The sequence below is a fragment of the Vipera ursinii genome, assembly GCF_947247035.1.
Source record: "Vipera ursinii genome assembly, chromosome: 10".
Lineage (NCBI taxonomy): Eukaryota > Metazoa > Chordata > Lepidosauria > Squamata > Viperidae > Vipera > Vipera ursinii.
In genome coordinates this window covers 7,583,738-7,597,281 of record NC_139520.1, presented here as the reverse complement: position 1 = coordinate 7,597,281, position 13,544 = coordinate 7,583,738, and the positions used below count along the sequence as shown (strand labels likewise).

At 41.2% G+C, this 13,544-nt stretch overlaps 1 protein-coding gene across 1 annotated transcript in view; it reads left to right on the top strand.

Annotated features, from left to right (window-relative positions):
* The window catches only part of NFATC3 (nuclear factor of activated T cells 3), a 64,920-nt gene extending 51,909 nt beyond the window's left edge, over positions 1-13,011 (top strand). Inside the window, exons 7-10 of the mRNA XM_083370321.1 lie at positions 1,575-1,630; positions 3,350-3,476; positions 4,670-5,719; positions 12,471-13,011. Of these exons, the coding sequence (XP_083226447.1) occupies positions 1,575-1,630; positions 3,350-3,476; positions 4,670-5,719; positions 12,471-12,586 (1,349 nt within the window). The 3' untranslated portion in view covers positions 12,587-13,011. The remainder of the gene's footprint in view (positions 1-1,574; positions 1,631-3,349; positions 3,477-4,669; positions 5,720-12,470) is intronic.
* Positions 13,012-13,544: the final 533 nt, after the last annotated feature.

Here is a 13,544-nt window from a genome sequence, read left to right as displayed (position 1 = left end):
TGTGGAGCTGACGGTTGTGTAAGTGTAAGATGAGGACTTTTCAAGATGGCTCAGATCAAACATAGGGTGAAATGTATTTGAAGTTCTCTTCTGCAGCAGTGGAGGCAGTTTTTAGTTCTCCATTGCTGCATATTTGGGGGGGGGATATGCAGCAATTCTTTTATCACGATTGGGGGAGGGGGTTAGTGCCAGAGCAGTCAGTAACTCCTTGCAGTTTCCATATTGTTTGCAGAGGAAATCAATCATATCCAGATGACTTCGGATTCCAATGTTGGGGCAGATTGTAAGAATCTGCTTGCCTTGTTACTCCGGATTATTTCCAGTTTGTAGATTTCGAGACAGGACAGTGGAACAGTCAGAACTACTGTCTGTTTGTAGATTCATTTATTCTTATTGCTTGATTAAACTGGACAGATTTAACCTCTCTTTGACTTGAAAGATTTGTACAGTTAGAACCAGTCACATACATGGAGGGAGAAGCCTTTTTCTGTTAGGCAATGGTTCCCCTCCCTTTTTATTTTTATTTTTTTAACTGTAAACTATGTTTCTTTCCAAGCCTTTTCTTTGGTAGGTACTTTTGTTTCTTTTAGCTTTCTTTAGCATTTTATTTTTAATCCTAACACTCAATGCCTTGAATATCCATTTAGATAGAAACATAGGATATAAATTAAATGAGCAATGCAAATAATATACTTGTATGTACAGCAGTGTATAGTGTTACATTTTGCTCAGATTTTTCTACAGCTTCTGGTTCATTTCTGGTGACCCATGAAACAGCCCAAACCTTTCTACCTGTGATTATTCCATTTCATGGTCCTGTTTGCATATATGTTGACGATTTGGGTGCGTGCACCAGCAACTATCCTATACGTTATGTATAAATCTTCACTCACATCATCATCATTTTCCTCTCTTCTTAAAACTCCCTTTTTTACAACCCTGTAACCCCTTGATTTGGGGTGGAGCAGTGGTGGGATTCGGCCGGTTCGCACCACTTCGGCAGAACCGCTAGCTAATCTTTTGTTGCCCAGGCCCAGAATGGACTTCCGGAAGTGGCATCCACACAGAGAACCGGTTGTTCACCTATCTGAATCCCACCACTGCGGTGGAGCCAGGGCAACTGGATGCAGCTGAGCATTTACTGGCCAGATGCCCTTCTTGATGCCATGCAGGGTTCGCAGCAAACATTTTTTTCTTAGTGCCCTAGGAGAAAAATACCTGCCGCTCTCCAGGCTTGAACTCTCAACCTTCTGAGTGGGAGGCGACCGTCTTCATCACTAGGCCACCACTGCTGTCCTTCCTCCCTTCTTAAAACATAACCATTCAAAACCCTCTTTATCCATAGTGCACTGCCCATTTGGGGTTAATTAGCCAAAGCTCGACTCTCTCTGGCCAGTGATCTTTGCACAAGATAGGCATTGCATGGCCAAACACTAATATATGTCTGCAACCAGTGCAGTCTTTGTTTTCAAGTGAAGGCTATTAAGAGATGTACACTGTCTGTTGGTATATATTTAATAATCGAGTTATTTCAGAACAAACTGACATGTGACCTGAAACATTTGTCTTTGTAGATGGACGGCCCCAATGGGAGGTGGAAGGAAAAATAATTAGAGATAGGAGTCAAGAGGTGAGATTTTTTTTTTAAAAGTACAAAATTATTTTACTGATTTCTGTAAAGATCCTGGTGGAAAATTAAACATAAACGTAGGCAGCTTCCCCCCCCTCCACCCCCTTAACACTTACATCAATTGTGCAAAAACATTAGCAGAATTTGAGCCAGATTTTTAGGAGGAGAAGGCTAAAGTGGTGAATGATGTAATATTAAATAGAAAAAAAAATTAACCTTCAGTCTTGGGAGACTAGAAAGGGCAAAATGATGTGCAGAAAGTAAACACAGCATAGGTGTCAAGTTTCCGACATATGGGCTTTTCAAGTGACTCTGAGGCATTGTTTACCTTAAAAGTCCTTTATTAGCCTAATACACTGGCAAATGCTTGCTTGAAGGAAGCTGGAATCTGAAGTCTCCACCCCTTGCACAATATATTAAAACAATATATTCTCCACCTTTCTAATTTTGTCATTAATCATATGCCTCCTTAAGTAACACCAGCTGCCTGCAATTAGTGCAGGTTCGAGTCCCACCAGGCTCAAGGTTGACTCAGCCTTCCATCCTTCCGAGGTAGGTAAAATGAGGACCCAGATTGTTGGGGGCAATGAGCTGACTTTGTAATAATGCCGCTTGGGGGGGGGGGCGAAAGCCCTAATAAGCAGGCATATACATAGAATGAAGGCTATTGCTAAGCACATTGGTTTGTGCTTAAATTGTAAGCCGCCCTGAGTCTTCGGAGAAGGGCGGGATATAAATGGGATTAAAATAAAGAAATAAATATTCTCCAATTAATTTAAGAATCAGTTTCCCTTCCGTTAGAAAACCTGCCAAGGCCTTATCTTCTTAGTTAGAGATGGCCTTGAAAGGTGCAATCCTCCTCGTCCCCCCTCCCAACCTTAAACTAAATGTCTTAAAGCAATACACAAGTTTAAGGCATGAAATAGTTACTTCTTCATCTCTTGTCAAGCAAGAACATTCGATGTTAGCAGCGTTGACAATAGGAAGCGCAGGAGAGGAAGGAGGAGGAAGAATATAAATTACGTAACAAAGGCACAGCAGCTGCCAGATTTGATTCACCAACTTGGGAACCTAGAAGTAAAAAACCTTTTCCAGAAATTGAAGGGCCAACTCTGTCCCCTTTCCCCATTGGTGTCTTCAGCGTGTAGATGTTAGCTTAGTAAGCTAACATTTTGGAAAATTACAATGGTTAGAATGTGCAAGTACTTAGTGAAAGCATCGTCCTGCACTTAAGACAATTGCTTTGTGAGGTCTCTTCCCTGCCTTTTGGAGTTAGAACAAACCCATAGGTGGGAGACTCCAAAATAGGGGCTCATCTCCGTTTCAAAGCCAAAAAGCCAGCGCTTGTCTGAGGACGTCTCCATGGTCATGTGGCCGGCATGACTAGATGCCAAAGGCGCACGGAACGCTGTTACCTTCCCACCGTAGTGGTCCCTATTTTTCTACTTGCATTTTTACGTGCTTTCGAACTGCTAGGTTGGCAGAAGTTGGGACGAGTAACAGGCGTTCACTCTGTTACGCGGCACTCGGGATTTGACCCGCCAAACTGCCGACCTTCTGATCGACAAGCTCAGCGTCCTAACCCATTGAGCCACCGCGTCCCTTGTACTTAGGTCAGGTCTAATGAAGATGTGGAGGCTTTATCTAGGTGATGGAGGGGAAAAAACCCTTCTGAGACACACTCAGTCTTTTTCTGTCCTTTTATTCATTTTCACACAGTCTGCGCTCATTCTTGAAGTTCCTCCATATCACAACAAATCAATTTCAGCAGCCGTCCACGTGCAGTTCTATGTTTGCAACGGCAAAAGGAAAAAAAGCCAGGCTCAGCGTTTTACATATACTCCAGGTACTGACTATTGGCAAAGAAATGAGTGAGAATGGGGTTTTTTTTCTTTCAAATGTCTCTGGTCCATTGCCCTGATTCTGAGATACGTTACTTATTTTACATAGAAAATTAGGTATGAATTGGAGAAAAAAAATCTTAAAGAGGAATTTTGAATGCTTCTCCTGACAGCTGGAGAGTTTTAAATTTAGCATCAGTTGACCTGTTCTTTTTTTTAAGGCACCAGGCTAGAAAGCAGGAGACAGTGAGTTCTAGTTCTGCCTTAGGCATGCGTGAAAGCTGGCTGAGTGATTTTTCACCCTGCCCAAACCACCTCAGAGAGCTGTTGCTGTACAGAAAAATAGAAGGAGGAAAAAGTATTATGCGTGTTTGCATCCTTGACCTTCTGATTGACAAGCTCAGCGTCCTAACCCACTGAGCCACCGCATCCCTAAATTGAGTTATTTATAAAGTCAATTAATAAAGATAGCTTAAAAATACTAAAAAAAGTATTTCAGTTTACTTTCAAGTATCTAACTAGGACTGCAAATGAGGAAAAACACAGCTTTGCATATTAAATTCTAATTCTGAGTGAATGAACTATCGTCTGAAGGCTAGAAATAGGAAAAGCCTTCAGCTAGCATGGCGCCGAAGGCCTTTGCTGTGTTCTCTGATCCATAGTAAGCTCTGATAGCCTATGTATTGCGGTTCTCAGTTCTCTTATAAACCATGTCAGAAACTGTACATTCAGGACTGACGAACAATCGTAGATTCCAAACTGTGTTTTGAATGTACTCAAACTCAAAATTCTCAGCTCCAGAATTTTGTTCTTTAATTCCTGTTACCAGTGCTTTTTTTTTTGTAAAAGAAAAAGGTGCCGGAACTCACACATGTCATACAACCCGCCTTGCCTACCCTACAAGGTTCCATCCAAAAAAAGGTGCCGGAACTCCGTTCTGAGCATTCTATGAGGAAAAAAAGCCCTGCCTGTTACTATAATGAGAAAACCCTTATCTGTATTATCCCAGAATAAGGAAATATATTTCATATCTTCCTTGTCAAGTATGTTGCAGTTATCTGCATTTTTCATGTATATTCACTGCCGTTCATGCGCAGGCTAGTTTTGATGTGGGGGTAGAGCAACTTTTTATTCAACTGAGTTCTGTTTATCATTTCATCTGTGAATTTTAGCTGATGCTTGTCTTCTTGTTATACAGTTGTATTGAAACAAGAGAACAGAGATGAAATGGATTTGACATCACTTCCATCGTTGTCCCTGACTCACTGTAAAGGACTCTCTCCTGTCCAAAGTCAGTTGCCTTCACCCGATCCAGGGCTTTCACATGATAGCTTACTTTCTGCGTCCTCCAGGAACCTTGTATGTCCCATACAGCAACCATTCACACCCATGGTATCCTCAACAGTAACTCAGTTGTCGCACATGCAAGGTAGAAACATTAGTCCAGGCGAAGAGCATCCTGTTCTGTCTTCAGCGGTAGCCCATCCATCTTTTCAGGTAACAGCGGCATCTGCTGTGGGGCCTTCCTATCAGTCTATGCACCCTAACGTTATGTTTAATGGACAATCTGGTCTTCCCATGGATCCTGCCTCTTCTAGTCAAGGATACGAGGCGATTTCATTTCAGCAAGATGCACCTGTACCTCCACTGATAAACCTCAGCTGTCAGTCTCTACCACCAATCCCATATCATTCTTCAAGTTCAGGTTCAGTGTCGACTTCTGTTGCAACAGGAGGACATACTTCAGCACAGCTAGCTCAGTTGAGACACTCCTCGCCTCATTTGCAATCCATGCGATACCATTGTCCCGATCCTCAGCAAAGTCCCGTCTCTTCTGCAGTGACTCAGTCCCTTGGACATCCTTCCACACAGTTGCAGCAAATGACTTATTCTTCAAACCCAGGTAATTCCTCATCGTCATCCCCCCAATCTTCTCATTCTTTAGTCCATTCACCACGATCTGGGCCATCTTCGCCACAGTTGCAACCTATACCTTACCATCTTTCTAGCTCAGGATCTGCCTCATCTCCTCCTCCAGCCTCTGTCAGTCAGTCTGGGCAACAGTCCCCACAGGAGCGTAGCCCAGGTTTGGGAGGAATGGCTACAGCTTCATCTTTGATGCATCATAACATATGTGACACATCTCCATTTCCATCGGAAGGGTCAGCTGTTAACGTTAAGCCTGAACCAGAAGATCAAGAGTTAAATTTTCAGACAATGGGATTGCAAGACATCACCTTAGATGATGGTAAGTGATGCTATATTAGGAGAATATGGTTAAACAGCTTAGTACTTTCAGGAGCCTCATATAAGGAAGGATTATTACGGATGCCATACGTATATGTGAACTCAAGTATCGTATTTTCCAGGCCATTGTAATAACCTGTTCCCCTGGGAATGCAGAATACTTGAACATTATGTGACTATAGGAATGTCCTTCCCCATTTAGAATTTGGTGCACATCAGACTTGAATAAAAACATCTTTTAGAATTCTTAGATTTTGTTTATTTACAGGGTACTTTTAGTACGAAAAATATATGCAAACCCATTGTTCAAAGATATTTATCTTTTTTTTTCTCTTACTCTTTCTCAGTGCCTAGCTTTCATGTCCATACATTATCATTATTGGAAAGACCATTGTTTATTTCATTGTTGGTGGAACGTCCTTATCGTTCACAATCTTTCCTAGATTTGTCCTTGCCTGAACTCACTTTGAAATGAAGAAGCTTCTTAGATGAGAAGCAAAACATCATCAAAGGAAAATTAGAAAGTCCACTTGCCTTTAAAATAAAAGCACCTTTGGGACAACCATTCAGCTAATATCAACAAAATAGCAAGAGTTTCAGAGAGAGCAACCCCGCATATATTCATTCAGTGGCCAATCAGTGCATGAATATTGGGTGATTTGGTCTGTTTGCCCATTACATCCATTCTCAATCATTTTTGAATGAGCATGTCTTATTTGTGTGTCTGTGTGTGTGAAGAATACAGATATGAAGATTGAGAAAGATTGGGCCAAGGACATCCATCTATGATGCTTTATTCATTAGTTGTCAGATAACATTTCCCTGTGGCTATTTAGGAGCATCTTAAAGTTGCCAAATTTGAGGAACATTGGTAACTTTTAAGTGTTTTTGACAGGTGGTGCGCGTGTGTCTGTGCCGTTGTTCCTTCTTTGGGACCTGGTGACCCAGTGCTTCCAGTGATGATCTGGTGATTGGCTGGACTGGTTGAAATCCTTGTTAACCGTGCCCGATTATTTCTCCAAAGACGTAATTCCCTAGGGAAAAGTCTCATTTCAAAGCTAGTTTAAAGTGCTGTATCTGCCTCACTAACAAATATGTCATCCTGTTTTAACCATTGGCAAGCTTTCTGCTTCTGTTCATAGGCCATGGTTAGAAACCCTAGTATGGGGGGTTTCATCCTCACAGGGCAAGGCAAAAATCAAAACAGTTTAACTCATTGTGGCTTACAGTATTACGATGGGAATGAGAAGAGATGTCAAAGGTCCTTCAGTCCAGCTCCTGCACAGTACAAGAAGGATACGGCTGTCATATGACACATTCATAGCCTCTGGGTAACAAACTGATTAAAATCTCCCATTGCCATCATGGCTTGGTTAAATGCTCCGGTTAAATCCTTTGTTTCAAAAAAAAAAAGAAAGGATCATCTGTGTTTTTTGATTTGTACGTGATTGTACTTTCATTGTTTTTAATGTTTTCCTCCCAACTTTCCTAGATTTCTTTTTTATCAGATTTCTGGGTGTAAATATGTGCATTTTCTATCTGTCTGTCTGTCTGTCTGTCTGTCTGTCTGTCTGTCTGTCTGTCTGTCTGTCTATCTATCTATCTATCTATCTATCTATCTATCTATCTATCTATCTATCTATCTATCTATCTATCTATCTATCTATGTGTGCTCCCCTTCTTTCTGTATTTAGGGGGAAATTGCATCACACACACATTTTTTTAAAAAAAATAAACCATCCAGTTCTGAGATCCTCCTCCAGCTTTAGCGATAGCCATCTGATTATATTTTCTTCTCAAAATAAGACTCTCTGTCTGTCTGCTACTTATTCGTGTCATGTTGCTATATATTTACAGTGCCATTTAAGTTTCCCTGCTATATTTATTAGCAAGATACTCGAGTCCAAAACCACAGCTCTGCTTTCTCCTTTCTCCTAATTGGTTGAGAACAGCAAGCTGGAATAGCTCTTGGTTTGTCTTTCTCCCCGGCAAGGTCATACTTACCAGACTTTTGCCAAACATGTTTTTCTGGATTTGTGAGACACACTCCAGCATTTAAAAAAAAAAAAAAAAGCTCTCCAGTTTGGCAGCAGAGGTCGTAGTTCAAATGTTTCCTGAGATAGCTAGTTCATTTCTAGTGGGGGGAACTATTTATAAGCCCTGTTTCTCTTTGGGATTTAAAAATGTACATAATTTATAAAGACCGAAGTGGAGGCATGACTAAGAAGGCACAGCGCTTGCAAGCATGCCTTTGGTGAAAGTGGACAGTTAAAAATGCAGCTAAGGTTTTATCTTCACACGGTTAGTTTTATAACGCTTGCTTTTTTTCTTCTTTTTTTCTTCTTCTTTTTTTTCATTCTTGTTGCAAGAGAAAACTGAAGTCATGCCTATATGTGTGTGTGTTGTTTTTTTTTTTAAAAAAAACCTGCCTGAAATCAATCCGGTTGAATATTTTGCAGTAAACAGCGTGTTGTATAATATAATAACATTGATCCAAATTCAGATTAGCAGCAGCCTGTCAGAGTTGGGTTGCAACTCCATAGGGATAGGAGTTGTGAAGAGAGAGAGAGAAAAAAATCGGTATCGGATGGAGACATCAACGTGTCATAAATCCCAAACAAAGACACATAATCTCAGAAGAATATTATCATGTGATCAGTTATGTACAGTGGAAAGCTCATCACTGTTACCAAACTCTGCCAAGAACACATTAACACCTCAAGTGTTTGTGTGTGGAAATAGAATAAATTTCAGGGCAGCATAGCATACAAGTAGAATTCGGGAATCCCACCGAATAGATTAGCTCTGCATGTTTCTGGGCTCTTTGGACATATTTTTTTTTTCTTAAAAGACTTTTTTTTCCGAGCGGAAGACGTTTTAACCCTACACTACTTCCTATCTTTGCATTGTGTGGTTAGTTTTCTGTATGGACAAGCCTTTGTTGAGCGAGTTCAATTTTGGAATACAACCAGCATTAGCACTTAGACTTATAGTGCTTTATAGTGCTTTACAGCCCCTCTCTAAGCAGTGTACACAGCCTATTGCCCCCAACCATCCGGGTCCTCATTTTACCAATCTCAGAAGGATGGAAGGCTGAGTCAACCTTGAGCCGGTCAGGATTGAACTCTTGGCAATCAGCAGAATTAGCCTGCAATACTGCATTCTGACCACTGCGCATCATGGATGGATGGATGGATGGATGGATGGATGGATGGATGGATGGATGGATGGAAGGGAAGGAAGGGCAATAGCAATTGCACGTAGACTTATATACCGCTTCACAGTGCTTTACAGCTATCTCTAGGCAGTTTACAGAATCAACCTGTTGCGCCCCAACAATCTGGGTCCTCATTCTACCGACCTCAGAAGGATGGAAAGACGACTCAACCTTGAGCCAGTCAGGATCGAACTGCTGGCAGTTGGCAGAATTAGCCTGAAATGCTGCTTTCAATTCTGAATGCTCACTTTAGAGCAGTATGTTAGCAAAGTGAAACTCATTAATTTCTTTGACATGTCACTTGGAGCACTTTTGGCAGGGCGTACTTGAAGACAGTACCATTTCTCTTTGGGATTAATGCCTAAATTGCAGGTCTCCCTTAATTGTTGCATGCCAGCAAAGAGCTGTTCCTGCTCCAACGAGCTGGGTGCTAGCCCAGGTAGCCGGTGACATCATTCCAATATTGGAATTCAATTTCTTACAGGTTGAAGACAGATTTGTGTAGCCAGCTGGCACAAAGAAGGTGGGGGTGGGAGTGGGGGGGGCATCTGAAGGCAGGACAAGAAACGACGGATAGAAACTCATCAAGGAGAGAAGCAACCTAGAACTAAGGAGAAACTTCCTGATGGTTAGAACAATTAACCAGTGGAACGGCTTGACTCCAGTAGTTGTGAATGCTCTAACACCGGAGGTTTTCAAGAGAATGGACAGCAGATTTATTTTATTATATTTATATACCGCCTTTTCCCGATGGACTCAGGGCGGTTTACAGGGTGATTAAAACGAAAAATACAAAAGTTACAAACAATTAAAAAATATCAATCCCTGAACAAATAAAAGCCCCAGTTAAAATTAAAATTATAATTCTCAGCCTGGGCCAGAGAGCTCGAAGAGCCAGGTCTTCAGGTCCCGGCAGAATGAACGGAGGTCGGGGGCAGTCCTGAGCTCCACGGGCAGCTGGTTCCAGAGGGCAGGCGCGCCCACTGAGAAGGCCCTCCCCCTGGGTGTTACCCGCCAGCAATCTTTAACCGGCGGCACCCTGAGAAGACCCTCCATGTGGGAGCGCACAGGACGAAGGGAGCTTGATGCCGACAGCTTTGTCAAATTGTCACTTGGCGCCTGTTCCACTTAAAACTATACTGCCTCCTGATTTCCAACAGAGCCTTGGTGGAGCAGTGGGCTAATGCCTCCTTAAGTAACACCAGCTGCCTGCAATTAGTACAGGTTCGAGTCCCACCAGGCTCAAGGTTGACTCAGCCTTCCATCCTTCCGAGGTAGGTAAAATGAGGACCCAGATTGTTGGGGGCAATTAAGTTGACTTTGTAATAATGCCGCTGGGGGGGGGCGAAAGCCCTAATAAGCAGGCATATACAAAGAATGAAGGCTACTGCTAAGCTTGTAAGCCACCCTGAGTCTTCGGAGAAGGGCGGGATATAAATGGAATTTTAAAAAAAAGTGGGCATCTGGTAATTAAGTAGCCTATCAATTTAGGTTCTCAAAATATACATAAGCCAGATTCCTATTTTATTTGTCGTCTACAAAACTTCATTGTGCAAAAAGCCTAAAATGGATGGCTTGTGGTTTTTTTTAAAACAAGACCCGTTTAAAAAAACTGTTAAAAGATATCTCAGTGACATTTCCTGAGTGATGTTCTACAATTATTATGGTCTGTACTATGCTTTTTAGTAAATGCCGCCCCTTTTCTTAGACCAGAAATAAATTGATTGTAGAAGCTACTGCTTGGTGTATGCAGATAGTTTATGTAATTGCATTACTGAAATCACTGTGAGCCTTGATTTGAAAAACACAGGTCCCATCTTCAAGCAAAATACACAGTTGAGCCCAAAAAGCAATTAATGTATGTATGGAGATATTTTTGAGCATCTGGACTGAAATTTTAATATGCTTTTCAGGAAGATTTAAAAAATGGTGGCACCAGACTATAAATACACAGCTTGTAGTCCAGGAAACTTTGGAAAGGCTATATATATATATATATATATATATATATATATATATATATATATATATATATATATATATATATATATATATATATATATATATATATATATATATATATATATTGTTTCTACTAAATCCTCAGCTTGGCAAATAGAAATCTGACCTGTTTACAATCATAAAGCTGTCAAGTCCTTTGAAGCCTTCTGAAGAACAAATGCTTCCTCCTAGGTGTTGCCAAGTGTTTGGGATCAGTGACAAATAAGCAGAGACAGAACAGTGTTCAGGGGTGGGGAATGTAATCTTATGTGCCGCATAGCCCATCAGAGTCTTGTCCACGTCTATTTTGAGGGATGTTCCCAGAATGCCTCACTGTTGGCCCTCTGCATCTGATGGCCAAGGGGCGTGGCAGCCGGAGAGGGAGTTGGGACCTCTTGAGACAGCCAACTGCTCATTTGCATCCTTATTTTACAAACAATGAGCAGTGATGATAAGCTTTCAAAAAGAAAGGTAGCAAATGCAATACTCGATTTTGGCTGCCTGAAACGCTCGTGGGAAAAACGGCTGTTCGTTTTCAGCCAACTAGGCTATATTGTGAAAAAGGAGGAGAGAAGGGGGAGCTGAACAGCAGATCACATTTCTCCAACCTGAAACAGCCATGCTTCTTGTTTCTTAGTCAATACTTTGGACTTCTGTTCGTATCCCTAAATAGGTTCGGATACTGGCTTTTAAAGAATGGCAGTGAAAGAGGAAACTTTACCTAACTCTAGAGGTTTTGTGATTAAGTTCAAGTTTTGCTCTTCTGAATTCACAGCATCTTCTCAACGACCCAAACATTTTAAAATGTTTTGCATGGACCCTTCCTTCTTTGATTTGAAGATCCAGTGTAACTTCTAACTGTTATGAAATGACAGGATGTAACTCGAAGATGACTTGTTTAAGCCATAAAGTCCAGTCTTACCTGGGGTAGATCTCAACCTTAGCACCTTCCAAATGCCCTCTTCCAGAGGTTTTTACTTCTCTGTGGAAGCTCAGTGGGGTAATCTGTATGTATGCATGGAGAAGATCTTGTTATGGAGTCTCTTACGATGGAACTTCTTAGGAATGAGAAGACCTTTCAGACCAATCTTTCAGAATGGCCATTTTCAAGCAGGCTGTCTTGAAGTAGGATCTGAGCCACCCAGGGCTTTAAAGGTGACAATTGCCCCCTGAATTTGTAGCCTGAAGCCAACTGGCAGCTGATGTAGCTCCAGGAATAGAGATGCTGCTACAGGGACCGACCCAGTTGTGCCCATCACTCCCTGGGTTGCTGCATTGCATTTATTTGTTTATTCAATGTATATGCCGCGTGGTGAATCAATTTAAGCTTTCAGATAATCTTCAAGGACAGATCCATGAAAAGCGAATTGCAGTAGGTGTGTCAACCTGTTTGGAAGTAACCAGCTCTGTGTGTGTGTGTGTGTGTGTGTGTGTGTGTGTGTGTGTGTGTGTGTGTGTGAAAACATGCATTAGTCTGAAACATGTTTATGGAAGACATAAAAACACTGATCCTTCTCTCCTCTTTCTGATGTAGTGACAGAAATCATCGGAAGAGACATGCCGCAGATCTCTGCGTCTCGTGGAGCAGGAGCTGCCGTCTTGCGGAAACCTGGAGAAAACCAGGAAGCCTTGCACTTTTCCTCTGAATAATGCTATGTCCCTTTTTAGATTTACTGTGCTTCCGATTATGTGGCCTTGATGATCCTGGACACTGGATCCCTGCAGAGCTGTTCTGGGAGAGCGTGAAAGAGAGTGGTAACAGGAAACAGGTTGAGTTCTAGATTTTTAGGATGCTGTAAAAAAAAATACTTTATAAAAATGGACACCAAGAAGTGACCCCAGATACTCTTAACTTTGAGTAAAATACCAATGAGCTTTGCTTGTCTTGTGCATTTAACATAATTCTTTTATATTAAGTGCTTAATTGTATGAAGAAACGTAGTTTTGCTCTCAATATGCACAGTTACTGAATGTGGGTAATTTTTTTTTTTAAAAAAACACCATCTTTGTATGCTGCTTTTCTTTAGGAGAGATACTAAGATTGTAATAAAAATTTGTATACCTTTTGGACAGTCTTTTTGAAGAGCCTTGAGGCATATGTGGTTTTAAAAAAGTTTTTTTAAATAATAATAATAATAATAATAATAATATAATGCTGTCTTTCGGAGGCACAGAAGTATCTATCATCTGAAGCCAATGCCTCTGGAATTCTTACGTAGGAATAATGATGATCATTTTCTTTGGAGCTTTAGGAAGCAAAGCCAAATACAGATCTGTGTTCTTGAGACACTGAAAAATGTTGGTAGGCTGCAAAGAGACCATTCCGTCGTGGAAAGATTGGGATAGAAATGACATTCCAAAACCTGACTTTTATACCTTCCTACCTTTGCTAGCACAGACCTGTTCTAACAGAAGCACTTGTTCAATGCTATTTATAATACATGCTCGTTTTTAATGAAGCCATTATACAGTTTTGGGCTATGTCAAAAGGCTGTGTTCCACATGGAGTCCTTTTGATCAGATTTGTTTAAACTGTTAAACTGCTGTTCTTGAGATTCCTCAGGTAGAGAACTTCACATGATCTATTCTACTCCGCCCCCTGTTAGAT